Consider the following 22154-nt stretch of genomic DNA (forward strand, 5'->3'; position numbering starts at 1 on the left):
CTTGGGCAAATCGGGAATGCCGATTAGATGACTCTTTACTTCGACATGCCTGGCACCACAACCGTCGAGAAGAAGGGGGCGAAGCAAGTTCGCGTGCTGACATCGATCCACGGTAAAACTACACTGACGGCAATGCTCTGTTACACGTCAGATGGGCACAAGCTTCCGCCGTACCTCATATTTAAATGGAAGACGCTCCCGAAAGGAGTAGTTTTTTCGAGTGGTGTGATCGTGTGGGCCAACGAGAAAAATGGTGCCCGTTGCAATCGATGTCTTATTTATGTTTTTTTTTTTCGTCGTGGAAACCAGGTGCGCATTACAATCGAGGATGCGGTAGAATCGAGTAAATACGGTAAAGGGGCGCCAAGGCAGGGTCGGCGTTTAACAATAACAATGTACGGGCACCTCGCCGATGCCTCATCAGTGGTCAAAAGTGGTTTCCCGGGAAGTCGGCTGAGCGCCGAGCCCGTTCACTGTGACCTTTCAGTGGCGCCTGGAGATGTTCTTTGCAAGTGTGATTTTGTGCCATTGAACCAATGTATATTTTCACGGTCACGCGGATATTGTTCGTTCTAAGCGAAAGTTCGTTTTAAGTGGCGCCGTTATATGTGGGCTCGACTGTATAGCACCACTACACCAACCAACTAGTGCTGAGGAGTATCTTGATGCAGTTTGCAACTTCATCACAGAACATGGCAATTTGAGCCAAAGGCTGTTTTAAGATTTATAACTAGCATTTGCCACTCATTATACAGTAAAACTTTGCTGATTTGAAGTTACTGGGGCCGTGAGAAACCTTTGAAATAAGCGGTTTTCCGAGTTAACAGAACATACAAAATGTGGGATGCAAGAAACCTGGAATTATTCCAAGTTATCAGGGCTAGTCGTTAGCTGTGTTGGCTTCAGCAGTTTGCGGCTTCAGGGTTACGTTTTCCAGCAAGACCTGGTCTTGATTTTGTCGCAAACAGCAAACGCGGAGTAACGGCGAGGCTCGCTGCTGCGATCAGAAAAAGAAAAAAGAAAAAAAATAACCGCTGTCGTGATTAACCAGAATGTTCGCTTGTGAAAAACAAGACATCTTCACTGCAACAGTGTACTGACACGTGGGCAGCAAGGCACCTTCTCCTTGCTGCATCAGCACGTCATGATGCAACCATTCGCCCATTTTTTTTTTTTTCTGGTGAAATAAAGAATTTAATAATTACCATTGTGGCGGAATTCGCTATGTGTTTTGGCACATGATCTTTGAATCTTTCGAACTTAGTTTTTGAAGTAGCCATTGCAGGCAAGAACTCAGCCAGCAGTGCAGGAGCAACCAGCAATCGAAGATTCGCATACATTGTGAATTCAGGCGAACTGTCTCTTATTAATTTCTTTACAAACCTAGAAAGAATGGGTAAATTATGATGCGCTGACATCGTGCGAAACGCGCAATATGCTGCCCACGCGTCACCGCTGTACTAGAGTGAAGCAAGTCTTGTATTCCAAAGGTGCATGCTTTGATTGATAACGATGCTGTTTTGTTTTTTTGTTTAAGCTGGACGTAGAGAAGCTGGGGAGCTTCAGCTGCCACCCATTTGTATCGCTACGTTGCATTGCCTTGGGGCTCTTGAGGGCTGCCAGGGATTCTACCAATTTGCTTTTTCAAAAGTCGCTCACTTTTCCAGGTTTTCCATGATGATTTGAAGCAAATTCCATGACCTTTACGTCTGCTGCTAGGAAAGCTCTGTGCACTAAAAACAGACCCTCGAGTGACAGAAAAAAAATCAGACAACCTTATAAAATAAGTAAATTAATGTACCACAAGTACTCTGAATGTTCCGAGTGGCAAATATAAAAAAATATGTATATCTGGCCAAAATTCAACCACTGAGTGAGAGAGTAAGTTGGCTGTTTGATGTTTGGAGGAATCAGAAAGCAAGCACATGAGTTAAAATTAACTGCAGCTAAATGTTTAAAGGAGCCCACGACAGTCCTACAATACAGCCATGGCTGCTAGAAAAGGTAGAAGTGGCACCATCTCATAGCATCTGTGTAAAAAGAGAATGCCAGAGCCCGGTCGGTTCTGCCACTGGAGTATATTTTAGTTCACTATAATGGTCATGACCCAGGCCACTTAGGATGTGGATTGAATTGGATTTGATGCGACATGGGCTGCTGATTTGCATCCCCACCTGAATTGCAGACCTTTTGCATATACTTTTCAGAAAAAACACTACTACTCACGTATTACATGCACCTTGCCTTGAACAACTAACAACATCACAGGAACGTAACCTTAATGCATAATTTTCTTTCTTTCATTCTTTTCTACAACGAGCACATGCATGTTGATGTTCTATTTCTCTGAGCTTCGACACTTAGAATTCGACAAAGTCCTCAGATGCCTGCAATAAAAGCTAGCGGTAAGTTTATAGTGATGACGTTTGGACATAGCTTGGCAAGAAGGAATCTGTCAGGGCGCAACAGCACCCTTGATTCCATAGATTTATCACAGATGCCGGGGGATTAACTTCGTTTGTGTACTCTTCTATGAATATAAGTAGGGTTGTGCCAATAATGAATTTTAGGTTTGAAGCGAATTCGAAGCACATAGTGATTTTGGTTGAATATTTTCGAATTTATTTCAAATAGAATATATGATGTACAAGGAAAAATGGGCATACTTATCATGACCTTACAAACCTGCACATTATTTTTTTTTTAATTGAAATAGGGCTTCTATGCAAATGCTTTCTTTTTTTTTTTTCCCTGTTCAAAGGAAGTCGAAACAACTTTGATAAGTAGCAGGATTTGACTTCCAGTAGAATGCAAGTGATAACCTGTAAAATGCGTAACATTAAAACTACAGTGAGAGTGTACAAGTCCGCAAAACAAGCTTTTAAGCTTAAAAAAATGATCAATGTATTTGAGGATCATATGTTCGTTTAAAGGGTTTTTCAACAGCTTTTCAAGTAGTTATGAAATGGATTCACTAAAGAAACTTATTGCCTCATGAATTAACTGCCGCCCAAACTTTTAAAATCTGTCCAGTATGAGTGGAGTTTCCCGATTAGCCACATGCTGAAATTTCAGTCTCTCTTCTTGTCCTGATGAAAGCACTTCAAGCAAAGCCGGGAAAGATGGCATGGGGAAAGAAAATACGTCATGTGCCCATCGTTACCTTGAGCATTCTTTCTCTTTTCTTTTTCCTAGAATACACGGCTTTTCAGTGTGATTGCACTAGGGCGCCGAGGCCACCCGCGGTTCCCCAGTAATGACCCACTCTCAAATCAGCCAATGGCTGGTACAATGACTCTGACGAGCGATTTTTGAGATTGTGGCATCATTTGCCGAAAAAAGAGACCAATTTTTATCTGATTTTGAGAATTTTTATTGAATCCTAGGTCGCCTGTTGCGCTATAATATTTAGCTCACGTGTTCTCGGTAACCTCGACTACCGATTGGCAGTGTTTGATGACCATGCTAAAAAAATGTGGCAAGGCCCCTTTAATATTAAAGTTGGGCTTTGCGGCAAAGCGAATTTCCCCTAAATAAGTGCTTTCACAGCTTCGCACCGCTATACTGCAGCAAAACCATCTTTACTGGCGGTTACATGGTGATCAATATTGACCTATTCGTTCCTACCAAATATTTCAAAATATTCGATAATTTAAATTGAAATCGAAGCGAATTCGAGCACTCTACTGTTCGTTCGAATATTTGAAGCAGTTGAAAATATGCACAAGCCCATATATAAGGCTAAAAAGTAATCACATATTTATTAATACCATCTCAAGAAACTGAAATGACAAATTTAGATGAAGTTACCCAAACCCTACCCTTGAAACACAAGCTACCAGGAATAGGCGTGTAGGTGAGGACGTTTGCCGTCGCATCGACAATCATAACGATAATAATAATAATAAAAGGCATGACATAGCCCGCAAGCCTCTGCTAATTGCAGCCCTAGCCGAACCAAAAGGCCTTCAAGTCGAGTCAAATCATGCCCAATTTAACGACGTGAATTATGTTGTGGTTGGAAAGTCAGATATGCTGCGTGATATGTAGAAGCAACAGACATCAACATAGTATATGAATGAATATGGAAGCTAGGGAACGCTTTAGACAAACATGATGGACAATTCGTCAAACGAAACTTTTCACTGTCTCTTTTACTTTTGGCTGCCACAATTGTGACGGTGAGACCACTGATTTCAAGGTTAGAGTTAACCCCCCCCCCCTTCATTCATTATCACCCAGAATTGACCATCTACAAAATGTTTATGTTCTTCGCTGTTAAACAAAACATCAATATGAAGTGAGGAAACTACGTGACCTCATATGCCCTCGCTAAACATGTGTATTCTACAGGCCACCAAACTGACTGGTCAAGTGTGCGTGTTCTGGTCAAACAAAAGATTGCATTATGCCTGCACCTGAAATACCAGCACATGCCGACAACTAAACATATGCTGAACAGCAGAAGTGATGGGGCGCTTTCAACAATGTACTTCCATTGTTTACGTCACGTACCTAGGCATGCTTCATTTCATTTTTTCATTTTCAGTGTATTGCTTTAAAAAAAAAGTTATAAGATCAACAAGTATACTGGTGAGGGTCCCCATGTAAAAAAAACGGTAGTGGGACGCTGTGCCTTTTTTATGGCTATTTTTGTGAACCAGGCTCTCGTAGTGGGTGCCATAATGTCAGTAAACTTTGTATTCGTTTGGTTGGTGGATCCTTTTGCCTAAGAAGCCACAGTTCCGCACTGCTTTTTTTCACACAACCTTTAGCTGTTCACTGTAGTTGCAGTCAAAAGAGTGGCTTTTTAAGCTTTGATCTATGGTAATGCTTATTTTTGTGATGGTTGCACAGGCTACAGTCAGTTTCCATGACAAGACCATATTTTTCGGAAATTCCCCAACTTTTCCACGACTTTTCCAGAAGGCTCCGAATTCCCCAACTTTTCCTGGTTTTCAAGATTGGTAGACACCCTGGCTGTCATTTCCATGGATTTGCTCTGAAATTGGGGTCGGGAATCGGCACATGGCACCCAAAGTTTTCGGATTAACCAGACTGGGGCTGACCGCTGCTTTAAATTATGCACTCAAACTTACATTGAAACGTACGGGACCACCGAAATGTTTCAAGTTAAGTTGGATTTAAAAATAACCGAGTTCGAATCAATGATGTTTTATTGTACTGTAAATAAACAAAAATAAGATTTCTTATGACACAGGAGAGCACTGACCCTGGACTCTGCACGTCGGAGTCTTCAGCATACGAATCGGGGGACAGGGGCGTGTACTTGTCGGAACCCTGCGAATGCTGCGATGACAGAGGGGTGTTCACAGGGGTTTGAAGAGTCTTGAACGAAAACTGGGGGCCCATCCATAGCCTCCGATGCGGGCCCACGTGCGTGATGATCTCAACCTGAAACGGCATCAGAGCAAGCGTTTGCAGGTGATGTGGCAGCACTCAAGACCTTCGACTGTCAAAAACCCTGTTATTATTATATAGACGAATATGAAAGATGTAAAGTTCATTAAAGAAAAATGAGGCAAAAATGATGGTCAGCTGTTTATACATTTAGTCTTGGGCTAAGTTTCTTTGCAAACCCAAAAGCCAGGGCAGCCGGCAATCTAAACAAGTCCATTGCGACAGCCGAACCTTCTGCAGCGAGGCTTAAGAAAAGCACTCTGGGGGAATGACGCCAAGGAGAACAAGCTAACGATTCATATTACAAACCAGTGGCAGTCCCAGAAAACCAATGTCACTGGCTGATGATTTCGACATGCTGAGCTGTCTGGGCGACTCCATAACACCTCTGCTGGCCCAACAGACTTAACATATCAGAACAACTTAAACTTCATGCACCTTACAGAGGGTCGTTGTATTGCAATTTAAACCATGTCCACATAAATGCATGCTAATTCAGCAACGAAATCAAAAAACATGAATGCAATCATTTGTCTATAATACAAGGCCAGAGGTTCCTCAAAATTTGCAAAGCCTTGCCCAATTTTGTAGTTGCTCACCCCGCTAAAACCACAGAACAGGCTATAACAAGCTGTTAAACTGCGAAGGCTACATTCATGATTTGTCACACAATTTATGTGCCTTCATGGGCGTCGGCAGGGGGGAACAAAAGGGGCACTTGCCTCCCTCAAGCCTCATTAACACTCGCCCTCACCCAACATCAGCAGCGCTTTCCCCTCCCTCAGTCGTGACGCAACACTGGTTTGCACCCCCCCCCCCCCAAGAAAAATTCCTGCCGACGATCATGTGTGCCTTATTCAACTATTGCCGAAACACACACAGACCACACAGTTATTCTAATGTGTTTGACCTTCCTTAAAGATTGCCAAGGCACATGTCTGCACAGTGCACATGCTGACAATCCATTTGACCGCACAACAGCAGGTCAATGGTCAAAATAAGGGCCAACCAGGTCACTAGGCAAGCGAATATAGGTACAGCGGCATGTTGACAAGCTTTTTTTTTTTTTTGGCCAATTTTTCACTAAGGTATCTAGTGAATCTCATTCGTCAGTGACTGTAGATAGAAAACAACATTCAGCAAGGTGTGCTTGGTGATCCACCCACCTGAGAAAGCCAGCTGTCATCGTTCTCCTTATGGCTCAGTCTGGAACCTTCCATGTGGCTCATTCCATTGATATCTGTTTTTCAGAGAAGACACATACACTCAGCGTTACACAGAGAAGGCAAGAGACTACTCGCAAGACCTAGCAAACTGTATATATGGCACACGAACGTGAGCAGGACTATGAGGCCATCAAAGCTTGTACAGTCGAGCCCACATATAACGGCCCCACTTAAAAGAACTTTCGCTTAAAACAAACAATATCCGCGTGACCGTACATTGGTTCAATGGCACAAAATCACACAACGAACATTTCCGAGCACCGCTGATCGGTTACAGCAAACGGAGTCAGCGGTCTGCCGACTTCCCGGGAAACCACTTTCGACCACCCATACCACTTTCGAGGTGCCCATACATTCTTATTGTTAAACGCCGACCCTGCCTCCGCGCCCCTCTAGTTGCCACTCTCCCCGAACGCTTTTTGTTACGCACCCCTCCGTCCTTTGTCCCCCTGCTACTCTGAGAACCCCGCATCGACAGGCGAGGCCCGTGTTTTTACACTGCCACCAATCTTTCGAAGACCGGTCGGCCATCTACCCTGTTTTGATCGCTGGTACTGTCATTGGCGTCGCCGGCATGAAGTGACCAGACCATTTGCCAACATCGTCGGCCACCGACTGTATCTGATAGTCGGCCTCTAGTGCCTGCGGGTACGCTACCCCACCGACTCTGATAATTTGTGATTCGTTTCATGTTTAGGACTTGTTCTCGCTCACTTCACACCCAGCTCAGCGTGCCTTCCGCGTGCATGTGGAAGAGCGAAAACGGCTGTTAATTTGCGCGGAACGAATCGCGAACTGTCGAAGATCGTGAGGCCACGCAAACCCGTCGGCACAACGAAAGAATTTTTCGACCACGGCCGCCGATTCTTCGAACACCGCAGTGCGCACCGATTCAGGCGGCCATGCACTCCTCCCAAGTTTTTCTACGTGCGAGTTTCCCGGACCTTTCAAGCAAGCTACCCAACCTGCCTCCTTCCAGTGTGTTTTGATTTTCAAGGTCGCCCTCCCGCCGCAGCCTCCCCTCCCTTTATCACAACTCCTTGCCCTTCTCTTGCAAGTCTGCTCACCTCTCTAGATCACAACCCCTTCGCCCATCTCCACCGCTCCGCGACGCTCGCCACGCTGGCTCGAATTAGTTTCGTTTTCTGACTGGAAACGGGCCCAGAGCTGTTCCAAGCGCTCTGGCATGTGTGTCGCGTGTGCGCGTCTTGCTCGCTCTAGGTGTGCGTGTGTGGTCATGATGGCCGACGGCAAAACTAGCATGCTTTTTCGTGCCGCTCAACAAAACGTCGAAAGTGTGACCGCTTGGCTTGAGCGTAATCAGCGCGTTAGGTGCCGCGTTGCGGAGTGCTTGCTCATAGCTGTTGACCACCTGGCAGCCAACTTGCCGCTTCGGGCGACACGGTATTCAGCTATGGAGATGGTGAATATTTCGTGGGCGGCGGTGACGGCTACATGCGCACGAAATTGTTTTTGCGAGGCAGACTTCATCGATGTCGGGCCCGATGCCGAGTTCAAACAGGATCACTGCGGTGGCGATTTGTGGCAGCGTGTCGTCGACTCTGACCTGGGAGAGCGGGTGGAACATCTGTTGCGATAGTTTAATTACGGCCGATGATGATGTCGACACTGCGGAACCGTGCACGAATTAGGGCATAGTGAATGAAGCACGTGGCGAGAGCGATTTGGAGAAATCGGATTGCGAGAACGACGAAACTTAGGAGCCAGTGCCTCATGCTTATGCCACGGGCCTCGGCGAACGTGCACCCTGCCGTTTTAAATAAACTCGAAACCGCCCTTATCGCTTCTGCTCTCCGAAACACATGCATCACGGACGTTTTGGGGCAAAAAAAGTCTGCGTTTTCACTCGCAACTTTTTCTTAAAAGCTGTGTTTCATTTACTACGAACTTCAGGATACAGCGAACGGATGCCGCATCATGCTCAGGTTCGTTGTAAGCAGGCTCGACTGTATAAGAGAACAGTGATAACAGGCCACACGTTTACCGAACTTTCTAATACCATTCACTTACATATCAGGAATATTTCTGTCGTATCTTATAGCACTTCACGCTAATGACTCAGAGTTACGTTCAACATACACCATCTGATAGGGTTTACAGTGTCACAATAGCCACTTCTGTAGCACAATTATAGATTTGAAAATGTAGTGCTTTTGTGCTCAAAATATGAAGATCTATGCAAATCAGACATTCTTGAAAAAGGATGAAAAGTCACATGAAATCATTACGGCATGTGAAACTTGACGACTCACTCCTAACATGCCATCAACTAATGAAACGGCTCAAAAGATGCCTGTACCACACGACTTTTCTATTTTCAGTACGATGTAGGTTAAAGTGTGCACGGTATGCCTTCATTTATTGATTTCAGCCCAGCCATGAACTTATTTGTGATTTCCAGAGAGACCATCGGGAGGGACAAACCTTTGAAGGACTGCTTCCCAGTGGAGTTGTTGGAGGCCACCTGTCCTCCCATCATCAGGGGATTGTTGCTGCTCAGCGGTTGTTTTGTATCGTGGCTCATGGGTGGCCTGGAAGCACCGTTGACGGGAAGAATGAGAATGCCCAGAACAAAAGAAGCCATGCACGTAAACTTTGCCCCCTCTTTGAAAATGAATCACAACCTTGTGGATCTCAAACTGACATCCTCAACCAGCCACACACTTTAGTTCAACAAAAGCACTCTTGTACTACAGCATTCTGCACTCAAGAACAGTAAGGAATGAGACTGTATTGTCTTGTTCTTGCTCTGCACTCAACAAAACCTAATAAACAGCTCATCAGCAAAAGCTTTTCCTTCAATTTCATTAGATGGCCTCCTTTCTGGTTGCCTATCACGCACTACCTTGAGCACTCAAAGAAAAAATTTTTATGGAAGAGAAAAAAAAGGAACATTCAGCTTTCACAGAAAACAGCAATATGAGAAAAATATTGCCATTATGCCCTACACGCATAAAGCGTCACGTGGTCTCGAGGGTAAGTTCCTGTTTTAGAGTACAAATAATCATAGTGACCCTGGCAATTCACGACACTGAGTAATACACAGTGCCTGGCCATGCCAATGTGTACATTATTACAAAGCACCAAATGCTCATTGAATCGAAGGAACATTTTTGGCACTAGGTGAGCTATCTTTTGACCCTTTGTTTGTCTAGACTTAGTCGCTCAATATGACCCGAATATCGGCAACACAATGCTTGCTTGCACTTCATTTCATGAAAACTCGGTGCTCACTACTCTGCATTCTAAAATGCTATGTCAAGCTGATATGCGGATCAGGTATGCAACATTAAAGAAAGCAAGCGCAGACAAGATGGGATTGACTATTTCCATATGCTAAAAGTATACCCGAAAGGGCGTGAATGCCCCGAAGTGTGCTCCAAAATTATGTCTGAAAGCCCTACAAGTACGCCCCGAAAAGTACAACTGTACAGCACAAGGGGTATACTTGTCACCACAATTTACGCCCCCAAAGTCCCAGAAGTAAACTCTAAGGGTGCAACGAAAGGCAACCGAAATTACCTGAGCAGGTTCCATTGGGCGTAGGCAGTTACGTCGAGCTCAATGGGCGAGTCTTCAGTAACTTTGTTCACGGAAGAGCACGGCCTAGGGTCGATGATGTACTCTGTGAGCGCGCCATTACACGTCATGATAAAGAGGGAGTCGACAGGGTTCTTTTCTGCGTTCAGGAAAACAAAACAAAAAGCGAGGAATGAGAGAAAGCTCGAGCTCCCCAGATAAAAGATAGCAAATAAAATTCCAGAGCCATTCTGAAAGCTACTTGGGGCTCTTCAGGCATCACTCAACTGGCCGACTAAGAAGAAAACTTCTTTTGTTCAAGAATATAGCACATTCATTGGTCCCTCATGAGAAAAACAGATAAAAAAGCACATTCATGTATGACTCGCTTAGCATCATGAAGATTGGCTAAAGCTTTTTAAAGAATTTTTGGAGGAAATAAAGTGTAAGCAGAAACAACAAAAGTATAGTGCAAGCAGAAAAAAAAAGATACAAGTTTGAAAAGCCATTCTGCCCTATGAAACTTCATTTAAGTGCTTTCTTTTATCCTGTTAAGCTCGTGCAATTATGCGATTTCAAATACTCAATCATAGGGTATGCTATTGGCTGTTCATATCAGTTAAGATTGCTAAGGGAATGGGCCATAGCAGAGACGATCCTAGGGCGAATAATTTTTAACAGTCACCAATAAACTTTTATGGGCATTTTTTAATGCCGTTAAACACAAATTATTGCTTTTTAAAGGAAAGAACAAGAAGAACACGATTTCACATAAATAAGCAAACTACCCTACCTTCAACCAAAAGCCCCGCTCATCTATGAGAAAACACTTTGTAAGCCAGGAAACATAAAAAAAAAAAATGCAAAGAGGGACGCTGCACCTAAGCAACTAGCCATGACACATTACACTTTTAACCTCATTTGTTAGAGCCCAGAAGATCATTTATTGGTAAAAAGGAATTCACTCTGCTCTAAAAAAGCCAGAGAAGAAACAAAAAACGTCTTATTATGAAGCGAAACTTTGTTGACCTAATGTAACCGATTACAAAGAAAACAAAAGAAACAGAAGATGATCATCTGTGACATTCAACTGATATCAGGATGTTCGAGCTTTGCAGAGGAAAGAAAAAAATAATAATATAACCTCCAAGCTTCATTTTCTCTTCCAATGACGAACCTATCATGCAATCATAAAGTTAACAACAACACAGTTCTCAAAGAATTTATCAGTGTTAACTCATTTCTGTTTAACTTTAGTGTTTTAATGTATCCATAAAGTGCAGTACTGTGCAAATAAAAGAGCTTTTTGTGAAAACATTGTGCACATCCCTACGTAATCATGATGCATCGAGACAAAACAAAGAAACAAGATGGCCCTCTCACCCTTCTTGTCGCGAGACGTGCTCGGACTCCCAACCAGCCAGGCGCGGGGTGGGGCAAAGGCGGCTGCTATGCTAAAGGCCTCCTTGGTGGCAGGCCCTGACGGACGGCGCCCCCTGGGGGGACTACTCTGGGGGGCGCCGATGCCGGCCACCGAAAAGGCAGTCCCCTGTTTTATTTGGGCCAGGGGAGACACTAGCGTCGGTTGCGGACCCAGACGTCGGAGGCTGCCGCCCGAAGTGTACTTTTCCAAGCTGCTGCTTGACGAGCCTGGATGGGAAGAGACGTGTGAATGCTTGCAGCACTTAAAAGCTCTTCCCACGATTAAAAAAGCACCACAACTGATGACAGCGACAGTAAACAGACCAGTGAATTGTGGTACACTCTACTGGCTACTGCCTCACTTCAAGTTGGCTTATGGTATTACATTCAAACCTCATTATGACAAACTTGCACCTTACTCGTACGTAATGAAGTTTGTTATATTAAAAAATTCGTTATAAAGGTATATATTGTTAGGGTTCATCATCGACAGGAGCAAGCGTGGCACTTTGCGAAGATGAACAAGACGCCTGTGCGTTAGACGCTTGCGCGAGAGGCAACTCAGCCATCTTGTTTGGCTGCCGATTCTCTGTGGACGCTATCCTATAAGCCTAGATCTCACCCCGTCACATTTGGTGGAGGTGCGGGGTAACCGCCTCGCAACAGAACTTCGCAGCGGCCGTCGTTTGAAGGGTCATTCCGCAACGATGACGGAAAATACGGCGCCTGCACCTGCTCCTGGTGTTCCTGAGGCTGGAGATGATGCGGCGACTACATCTCCTTCTGCGACTACAACCTTCGTGCTCGAATTCCCACGGGATCCTGGCACGTTTAGTGGTTCCGGCGATCCAGATGAAGTGGACGTTGAAGATTGGCTGGAGAGTACGAACGTGTGAGTACTCAATACCAATGGGGCCCGACTCTTATGCTGGCAAACCTGTTGTTCTATCTTAGGTGAACTGCCAAATCGTAGTATGAGAACCATGAAGCAGAACTTGGGAGTTGGGCAGTGTGCAGGGAGAAAATGTTGGACCTGTTCGGGAAGCCGATTGGAAAAAAAATGGCCGCGAACAAAATGCTCGCGTCTCGAGCGCAGACCCCGACGGAGTCGTACGTCTCGTAAATAGAAGATGTGTTAGCATTGTATTGCAAAGCCAATGCCGAGATGCCGGAGGCTAACAAGGTTGAACATTTTCTCAAGGGGATTGCGGACAACGCATTCAACCTCCTCATCTGCAAAAATTATTCCACAGTGGACGCCATTATAAAGAAATGTCGGTGCTTTGAGCAAGCGAAGAGCCGGCGGATTGACAGCATGTTTGCCAGCCTTCCGAATACGGCTGCAACGTCGTCTTGCGAAGACCGTGCAAAAACACAGCAGCCACCTCTAGATTCATCGAATCAGGTGACCCGAATCGTACGGTGCGAACTTGAAGCCATTGTCTCTGCTCCGGCCCACACTGCTGCAAGTGACATGACCCGACTCACTGCTAACATGGTTCAAGTCATCGTCTGTCAAGAACTCGCCAGCATAGGTATTCCCTCGGTGTGAGCTTTGCCCAGCCCGCAGCGAGCTACATGGCATCAACCCTCGTCCTATCACGAGCAGCAGTTTACGGCCCGATCTCGCGACCCTGCTGCGTGGAGAACCGCCGACAATCGACCATTTTGTTTTCATTGCCACCGTATCAGTCATGTCGTCCAGTACTGCGATTACCGCTAGTCCTCGCCACCTCGAACGTCATCTGAACCTCACTACCGACTGGACAGCACCCGCTTTGCATCTGGCGCACTGCCTTCTTCGCCAAAAAACTACAGAAGGTTCAACAGCCGATCTCCGTCACCGCATAGTCGTCAGTCGCGCTCACCTCCAGGACGTCGCCAGTCGTCTCGCTCACCGCAGACTCGCAGGCCGTCGTCCCCATTCAGCCCCGCTCCCGCCTACCCAGAAAACTAAACGGTGCAGCGCCCGGAGGTGACGCTGCATTTTCAACTCCCTCCACAAATCCTCTCTTGACGCTTCCGACGAGACAAAGTTTGTTAGACATTGACGTTGATGGTGTGACTATTTCTGCCCTTATAGATACTGAAGTGCACATTTCTGTGATGAGCGCGAACCTTCACTGTCGCCTACATAAAGTGCTCACGCCTGCCGCTTCCCACACACTCCGAGTCGCTGATGGGCGGACCTTTGCCGTTCAAGGGATGTGCACGGCCCGTGTGTCCATTGCCGGTCATACTACATTAGTTCAGTTTGCCGTCATTGAAATGTGTCCTCATGACCAAATACTTGGCTTGGACTTCCTGTCACGTCATTCTGCGCTCATCGATCGTGCCACTGGCGCTCTTCAGTTTGAGCTGCTGCAGCTTGCCGATTTTCCAGCTGACCATTCTCCACGTTTATGCTCTCGTCACCACGTTCTTTTGCCTCTACAAGCTGCTACATATGTCAATTTGTCTTGCTCACGTCATGTACCCGATGGTGACTACCTCGTCACTCCTATAGTCGACGTACTGATGGCCTGAGACGTCGCCCTTGCTCACACTGTTGTTGCCGTCGCTGATAATACAGTGGTTATACCCCTACTCAACGTCTGTATCTTGACTCAAATTATTCCGCAAGACATATCTTTGGCCACCTATCTCCGTTTGACAGCTGCAACGTTACTGGTTTGGACACCGATGCTACATCCCCCTGTCTTGGCCGCAATTACACTCTGCCTGCCGATGACATTAACAAGATGATTGCTCCCGACTTCACTCCAGGGCAAGCTGGCGGCCTCTGTCATCTGCTAACATCATATAGAGACATTTACGACTTTGACCACCGCTCTCTTGGCCAAACAACTGCAGTGACTCACCGGATCAACACTGGAGATGCCAGTCCTATACGGCGGCGTCCATATCGCATATCTCTAAAGGAACGCCAAGTAATTGAGAATGAAGTAGACAAAATGATTACTAAAGACGTCATAAAGCCATCATCCGGCCCCTGGGCCTCCCCAGTCACGCTCGTTGAGAAAGATGGTGGCTGGCACTTTTGCGTGGACTATCACCATTTGAACAAAGTCACTCATAAAGATGTCTACCCTTTGCCTCGGATTGATGACACCCTCGATTGCCTCCATGGTGCCAAATACTTTTCGTCTATTGGCCTTCCGTCTGGCTATTCGCAAATTTCCATCGACCCCATGGATCGCGAAAAAAACGCTTTCGTTACGCCCGACGGCCTCTACCAGTTCAAAGTCATGTCGTTTAGACTATGTAATGCGCCAGCAATTTCCGAGCGCATGATGGACTCCCTTCTCAATAGGTCCATCTGCCTATGTTACTTAGACGATGTCATCGCCTTTTCACCTACCTTTGACAGCCATATAACACGTCTGTCAGCCGTTGTGGATGTTTTTCGAAAAGCCACTCTCCAGCTCAATTCTGCAAAATGTCATTTCGGACGTCGCCAAAATCACCATACTCGGCCACCTTGTTAGTGCCAACCAAATCCCAACAATGTGCGAGCAGTAGGAGAATTTTCTGAACCACGTTCAACCAAGGACGTCCGAAGTTTTGTAGGGCTATGTTCCTATTTTCGTCGATTCGTCCGCAACTTTGCCGACATCGCTCGACTGCTTACTGATCTCTTAAAGAAAGACGTTCCCTTCGCATGGGGCGTAGAGCAAGCGGACACCTTTTCGACTCTTATCCATCTGCTTGCTACGCCACCAATACTGGCCCATTTCACCCTGCATCACCTACAAAGCTTCAAACCGATTCCAGTGACTATGGAACTGGGGCCGTCCTCGGCCAACGACAGCACGGGAAGGACTGCGTGATTGCTTATGCCAGTCGTCTTCTTTCACCTGCCGAACGGAAGTTCTTCATCACTCAGCGTGAATGCCTAGCTTTAGTGTGGGCAGTGGCAAAATTCAGGCCTTACTTGTATGGCCGAACTTTTTTCGTTGTTACCGACCATCACACTCTTTGCTGGCTCTCATCGCTAAAAGACCCATCTGGGCGCCTCGGTCGCTGGGCGCTGCGTCTGCAAGAATACTCGTTCGTGGTCCACTAAAAGTCGGGACGCCTGCACACAGACGCAGACTGTTTGTCACATCATCCAGTTGAAACGCCCGACTTGACAGTCCTTGAATCAGACCCCTGCGTTCTGTCCATCCACGCTTTGGGTGATATCTCCACCGAACAACGACGTGACCCGTCGTTACTCTCTATCATCAAGCGTCTGACCTCTGCTTCAACTGACCCTTCCGTTCGTCTGTTCAAACTGCACGACACCATTCTGTACCGTCGCAGCTTCAACGCTGATGGCCCGGAATTACAACTAGGGCTTCCCTATCACCTGCGTACCAGTGTTCTCGAACAACTACACGACGTACCGACAGCCGGTCACCTAGGCGGCTCTCGTACCTACGATCGTGTGCGACGTCGCTTTTTCTGGCCCGGACTGTATCGTTCTGTGCTTCGCTATGTCACTGCTTGCTACCGCTGCCAACACCGCAAGCGCCCCTCTGTGCTACCGTCTGGCCTCCTACAGCCCATTGACATATTGACTGAACCAGTCTTCCATGTTGACCTTGACCTGTTGGGCACACGTTTCCTACGTCCACCTCCGGAAATAAATGGGTTGCAGTCGCCACAGATTACGCCACACGCTTTGCCATCACTAAGCACTGCCGACAAGCTGCTCCACTGACGTCGCTGACTTTCTCTGGTAAGAAGTCATTCTTCATGACGACGCTCCGTGGCAGCTGCTTATTGATCGAGGAAGATACTTCGTTTCACGTGTTGTGGATGACATTCTCCGCGCGTGCTCCATACCACCGCTCATCATCCACAGACAAATGGATTGACCAAGCATCTAAACCAAACGCTGACGCAGATATTGTCAATGTACGTTTCACCAGATCACCGTGACTGGGACAAAGCACTTCCCTTTGTCACCTTTGCGTACAACTCTTCACGGCACGACACAGCTAGTTATTCGCGGTTTTATTTGTTATTCGGTCAACATCCAGCATACCATTTGACACACTCCTTCCTTCGGCTGCCCCCTTGTCTACTGAAAACGCCAGGGATGTTGTTTCTCAAGCCTATGCAGCCCGTCAGCTTGCCCATGATCGGCTGCACTTGTCGCAAGCGCACCAAAAAGGCCGTTATGACAGTCGCCACCAAAGCGTGTACTTCTCGCCGGGGTCTCTGGTACTTCTCTGGACACCAAACCGCCAAGTCGGCTTATCAGAGAAGCTACTACCACACTACCATGGCCCTTACAAAGTGTTACAACAACTCAGTGACGTGAGCTACGATATCACACCCCTGAACAATGCCTCTTCGACCCCCTCACTCCAGACGGACGTTGTCCACATTTCCAAACTCAAACCATATCACTCTCCTAGTTCGTCGCCGCCGTACTAAGTGCTGTGATGGTGCTTCCGCCGCACGGTTGTGATGTTACCGTGCATCATTGACAGGAGCAAGCATGGCACTTTGCAAAGATGAAAAAGACGCCTGTGCATTAGACGCTTGCGTGAGAGGCAACTCAGCCATCTTGTTCCGCTGCCGATTCTCTGCGGACGCTATTATAAGCCTAGATCTCGCCCCGTCACAATATATCCCTAACATTATCTATTCCAGAACTTTTTTATTTACTTCGTTATAAATATTTCGTTATATCCGGGTTCATTCTGTCGAAATTTTAGTGTACAGGACTTTCTGGTGATTCGAGCGCTGATAAGAAGCCTAACTGAGCCACACGATCAGCTGACCTCAGAGCAATTTGAGGGGTAAAAGACTGGAATTCCATAAAACTTGATTGATGTGTGGGGTTTAACGTCCCAAAACCACCATATAATTATGAGAGACGTCGTAGTGGAGGGCTCCGGAAATTTCTACCACCTGGGGTTCTTTAACGTGCACCCAAATCTGAGCACACGGGCCTACAACATTTCCGCCTCCATCAGAAATGCAGCCGCCGCAACTGGGATTCGATCCCGCGACCTGCGGGTCAGCAGCCGAGTACTTTAGCCACTAGACCACCGCGGCAGGGCGAATTGCATGAAACTCTGAAGAAGTGAAAGTGTCCACCCTTTAGCAATGTAAATGAACTACGATAGGCTCTCGGGAAACAAAAATATCTTGAAACAGAACTGCTGCTTAAACGGAACCACTGCTTCTATATGATGAGTTTTGTACTTGAATTTTGAACCCGTGCTCATTTCTCAGGAAACGGATTTTTTTTAAATGGCATGTATTTTTGTAGTATCTTCAAGGCCTGTTCAAGGCCTGTTAAAAAAGTCTGTTTTAACTGAAAATGTTCCATGCATTTGATTCTGAAAAGCCAAATATACCATGTGCCACCAGAACACTTAAAAGAGTTTTAGTCAGACATGTCATAAAACAACTTGATGAATCCCTTATCATGCAAGAAGCTACGGCAGTCTTTTAATGTTTCCAAAGAGCTGCTTTTATGTTAACGTTCCAGTGAGAACCATATTGTGCAGCCTTTTCACATAGAAAGCAGCTTAACATATACCTATTCACTCATTTCGAATACTTCAAAATTTTCATTAATGTAAATTCAAATCAAAGCAAGTTAGAACTTTCGAAGCATTCAAATTTTCACACAAGCCTAGTTTCTGCGGTGGGACCGTCTTCTCATGGTCTGTCCTGCCATTCATGCTCATGCCACATGAAGTAGACAGCACTTGGTGCACAGTGCCCCGTGTGTGCACTCTGTATGAAGCACCTGTGTGCTTTATGCACACATCTCTTCAGTGAGCTTTTGCGTTCCCATGACACGTGAAAAGTGTGCAGCTGTTAACCACTGCAGGATTTTATTCCCGATTTGTCGAGTAAAGTCAAATGGCTTTGCAGCAAAGAGCGCGGGACATTTGAAAGACCCCGCTAAACAGGCCACTACGCTGTGAGGGACTTATACTATAAGTCTAGCAGTATAACAAGAACACAAGATATCCTTTTGTTTTGAAAGTCTATTTCCTATAGAAACGTTCCTTGAAAAGGCATCCCGACTGTATATTTGTTTACTGTAAAACCTTATGCGCGTATGCAAGCGCATGGATATCCCAGTGCTGGAAAGACCAGTCAGTTTAGAGGATGTGATACAGACATTCAATGCATGCCACATAAAAGGAGCCTAGCACTGGAAGACATAGTATCACACACCCCGTCAGGCCCAATACGTCCACTTAATAGCAAATTCTTACGACTGTACCTCTCCCTCCAGCATGCACTCTACAGACCTTCAAAACATGCAGAATATCGTGCATACTGCACTACCGGTTGCCTATGACAGATCCCGTGTGCCAAAAAAGCTTTCACTCTAAAGGCTGACACCCACAACATAACAGTGGGCATTGAAAATGGTGACATGAGAGGAGAAACACAACCATATCACAAGAAAAGCTCCAGACCTAGCATGTTGTGAAAATGCTAGACACACCGGTCCATTAACCATGATACACTTAAACCTCGATATAATGTACGCGGATATACAGTTGAAACCCGCAATAATGAAACCCCGCGAGTACAAAATCCCTGCGGCAACAAAATATTTTCGGATCCCCGGCGAACGTTCATAAAAGCCCATGTATTACATATGTCGCGGCAACGAATTGTTTTTGGAGAGTGATCCCGCATTAACGAACTTTCTGCCACGGTGCGGGCCTTATTTTACCCTCCCGCCAAAGGTTAACTGTCGAAAATATGCTCGTATGCGTGTTATGCGCACTCAAAATTTGCTAACGTCTGCTTTTGCCTTGCAGCGACACCCCATTTAGGGGGCGACACAATCCCATCCTGCATTGCTTTTGTCATTTCGTCACTTCCGTAGCCTCACACACGTGAGCGCCGCGAGTTGTGTTATGTGTGGCTGTTTGCGTGAAAGTGCTGTGGGTGGCTTCTGGCCCATCGGCTCTTGCCAAGATGCCCCCGCCAGCCAAAAAGTGGAAATTTCTGTCGCTTCACGATAAGGCTGCCATCATTGCCGAAGTTGAAAAGGGCAGGAAAAAGAAGGATATTGCCGAAGAGTATGGAATTGCATGCAGCTCGCTTTCGACAATATTGAAGGGCAAAGATGCCATTCTCGCTGCGCTTGATAATGGCGCACGTGCACAGGACAAGACGGTGGCCGTGGCGGTTTTTCCGGACGTCGATAAAGCGGTCTTCGCGTGGTTTTGTGAACAGCGTGCCAACAGAGTGCCACTGTCAGGAAAAATTCTACAGCAGAAGGCACTGGACTTTGCCAGCATCCTTGGGCACGACCATTTCCGAGCGAGCGTTGGCTGGTTGGGCCGCTTTAAAGCCCGGCATGACATCGTGCCCAAGGCGATTATTGGAGAAGCCACAAGCGTTGACCCGGTAACAACTTCATCGTGGCTGCTGACCAACAAAGAAGTACTAGACCAGTGCAAGCCCTGCGGCGTATACAACACAAATGAGACGGGGCTGTTCTTTCAGATGCTCCCGTCGACCCTGAACTTGAAAGGCCAGAAGTGCCACTGGGGAAAGCACAGCAAGCAACATGTTACCATTTTGTTGTGCTGCAATATAAACGGCACAGACAGGCGGCCACTTCTAGTCACCGGCCGGAGCGAGAAGCCCCGCTGCTTCAAAGGAAACCGCCGCTCGCTGCTTGTTCAGTACACCGCAAACAAGAAGGCATGGATGTCTCGGACTCTTTTTTCCAGCTAGGTCAAGGCGTTCTATGCCGACATGCACAAGGCAGGCAGGTCTGTGGCCCTTTTTCTAGACAACTGTAGGGCCCACCACATCGACGAGATGGAGCTCACACACGTGCGCTTGGTTTTTTTTCCACCAAACTACACTTCCGTTCTGCAGCCCCTCGACCAAGGCGTAATTGGAGCGTCAAGTGCGCCTACAGGGAGAGGTTGATCCGGCGTCTGCTACTCAACCTCTACCACAAGCGTCCCACCAACGTCAACTTGTGCATGGCTTTCGAGATGGTGGCCACCTCATGGGTTGCAACATCCCCGTCCATGATTGAGAACTGCTTCAAGCATGTGGGCTTCACCACCACCGTGCAAGCATCACGCACGGATTGCAGTTCGGCCTCACCAGACGAAGATTTAGTTGAAGGCGCACTTGCCAGCGAGAGTGGTGGCAGTGGAGTGCCTCTATCCCTGACCAACGCCTCGGGGGAACTTCGAGCCATCGACATCGACATTCCAGATGAACTCACCGTTGATGCGTTCGTTTGCGCCCATGATGACGTAGTCGTGTACGAGGAAGTGACCGACGAGACCATTATCAAAAGTGTGCGCGAAGCTGACGGCACCGAGGACCAAAAAAAGACGCACGCACAGAAACCCAACCCGCGGGTTGTTTTGGATGCGCTGGACACCCTTCGCTCCTTCTTCGGCGCACATGACGACGACGTAGCAATGGACCACTTCTTCCAGTGCGAAGGGAGAGCTTTGAAGATGTTGCATGGCAAGGGTCAGCAAAGTAAGTTGACCAACTCCTGGCAATAAATTTTTGCTCTGTTTTTGCTCTGCTGGCGGTATCACTGTTTTTACGTCTCATACTCGCGGCAACGAAATTCTCGCGAACACGAAATTTTTCGGTTTCCCCAGCTATTTCCTTATTGCGGGTTTCCACTGTAACAAAATATTAGTAAATTAAGAATAGTCTTGCAACAGATATAGGACTAGAAATATACATTTACAATGAATTTTTCCATATAACAAACTTTTGTGCAAGATGCAACTTAGTTATACAGTCGAGCCCGAATATATCGAACCCGTTTTTATCAAATTATCCCGTCTATCGAACAATTCTTAAACACGGTAAGTTTACATTAAGAATATATAGCAAAAGTTACTGTTTTATCGAACGAAAATAGCAACGACAACTGATATATCAAACTTCATGTGCCTCAAAAGTGCCTCAGCAAGTTGGCTTTCCCTCGCGTTGGCGGCGAAAACTGCCGGCGCCACCCTAGAAAAAGTTGGTTAGACCTGGTTGTGCGCGGGCGAACACCCCCCTTCAAGAAATGATCCTGGTCTGCTCACAGCGCTTACAGCCAATCGGAGGCCGTCGTGCTTTCTTCGAGGCACGGAGGCGGTAGAAGTGAGTGCCATTTTTTCTTTCTTAATGCTTGTGTGCCTGCTGCTGCCGATTCAGTGTGGTCTGTAGTGTTGCCTGTTGGTGCTCTGTGAACTGTATTAGCGCGCTGTCATCATGGCTTGCGCAAAGAGGCAAAATTTGCTGTTCGCCGCGAAACTCGAAATCATCAATCGGGTTGAGCGCGGTGAAAAAAAGTCCGACGTTGCCGCCGCGAACAAAATTCCAAGGAGCACCTTGAGTACTATCCTGAAGAACAAGGCAGACATCAGGACCAAGTCGGACAAAAGGCCAGGTGCTCATGGCGCCCGACGTGTGCCCGCTGCTGTGTACAAAGATGTTGAAGCGGCCATTTACAAGTGGTTTGTGGACGTTCGGTCGCGAAACATCCCAGTGTCCGGCCCTATGATCGAGCAGAAAGCCAAGGACCTT

At 46.7% G+C, this 22154-nt stretch overlaps 1 protein-coding gene across 3 annotated transcripts in view; it reads right to left on the reverse strand.

The window, feature by feature from the left end:
- The window catches only part of LOC119172389 (BCAS3 microtubule associated cell migration factor), an 88455-nt gene that overhangs the window by 23878 nt on the left and 42423 nt on the right, over positions 1–22154 (reverse strand). For all 3 annotated transcript variants that reach the window (XM_037423473.2, XM_075889973.1, XM_037423464.2), the window contains 5 exons: positions 11571–11837; positions 10191–10347; positions 9093–9199; positions 6588–6661; positions 5234–5415 (listed from right to left, as the gene is read on the reverse strand). In XM_037423473.2, coding sequence (XP_037279370.2) covers positions 5234–5415; positions 6588–6661; positions 9093–9199; positions 10191–10347; positions 11571–11837 — 787 coding nt within the window. The remainder of the gene's footprint in view (positions 1–5233; positions 5416–6587; positions 6662–9092; positions 9200–10190; positions 10348–11570; positions 11838–22154) is intronic.

This window comes from Rhipicephalus microplus, chromosome 3 (genome assembly GCF_043290135.1).
Source record: "Rhipicephalus microplus isolate Deutch F79 chromosome 3, USDA_Rmic, whole genome shotgun sequence".
NCBI lineage: Eukaryota > Metazoa > Arthropoda > Arachnida > Ixodida > Ixodidae > Rhipicephalus > Rhipicephalus microplus.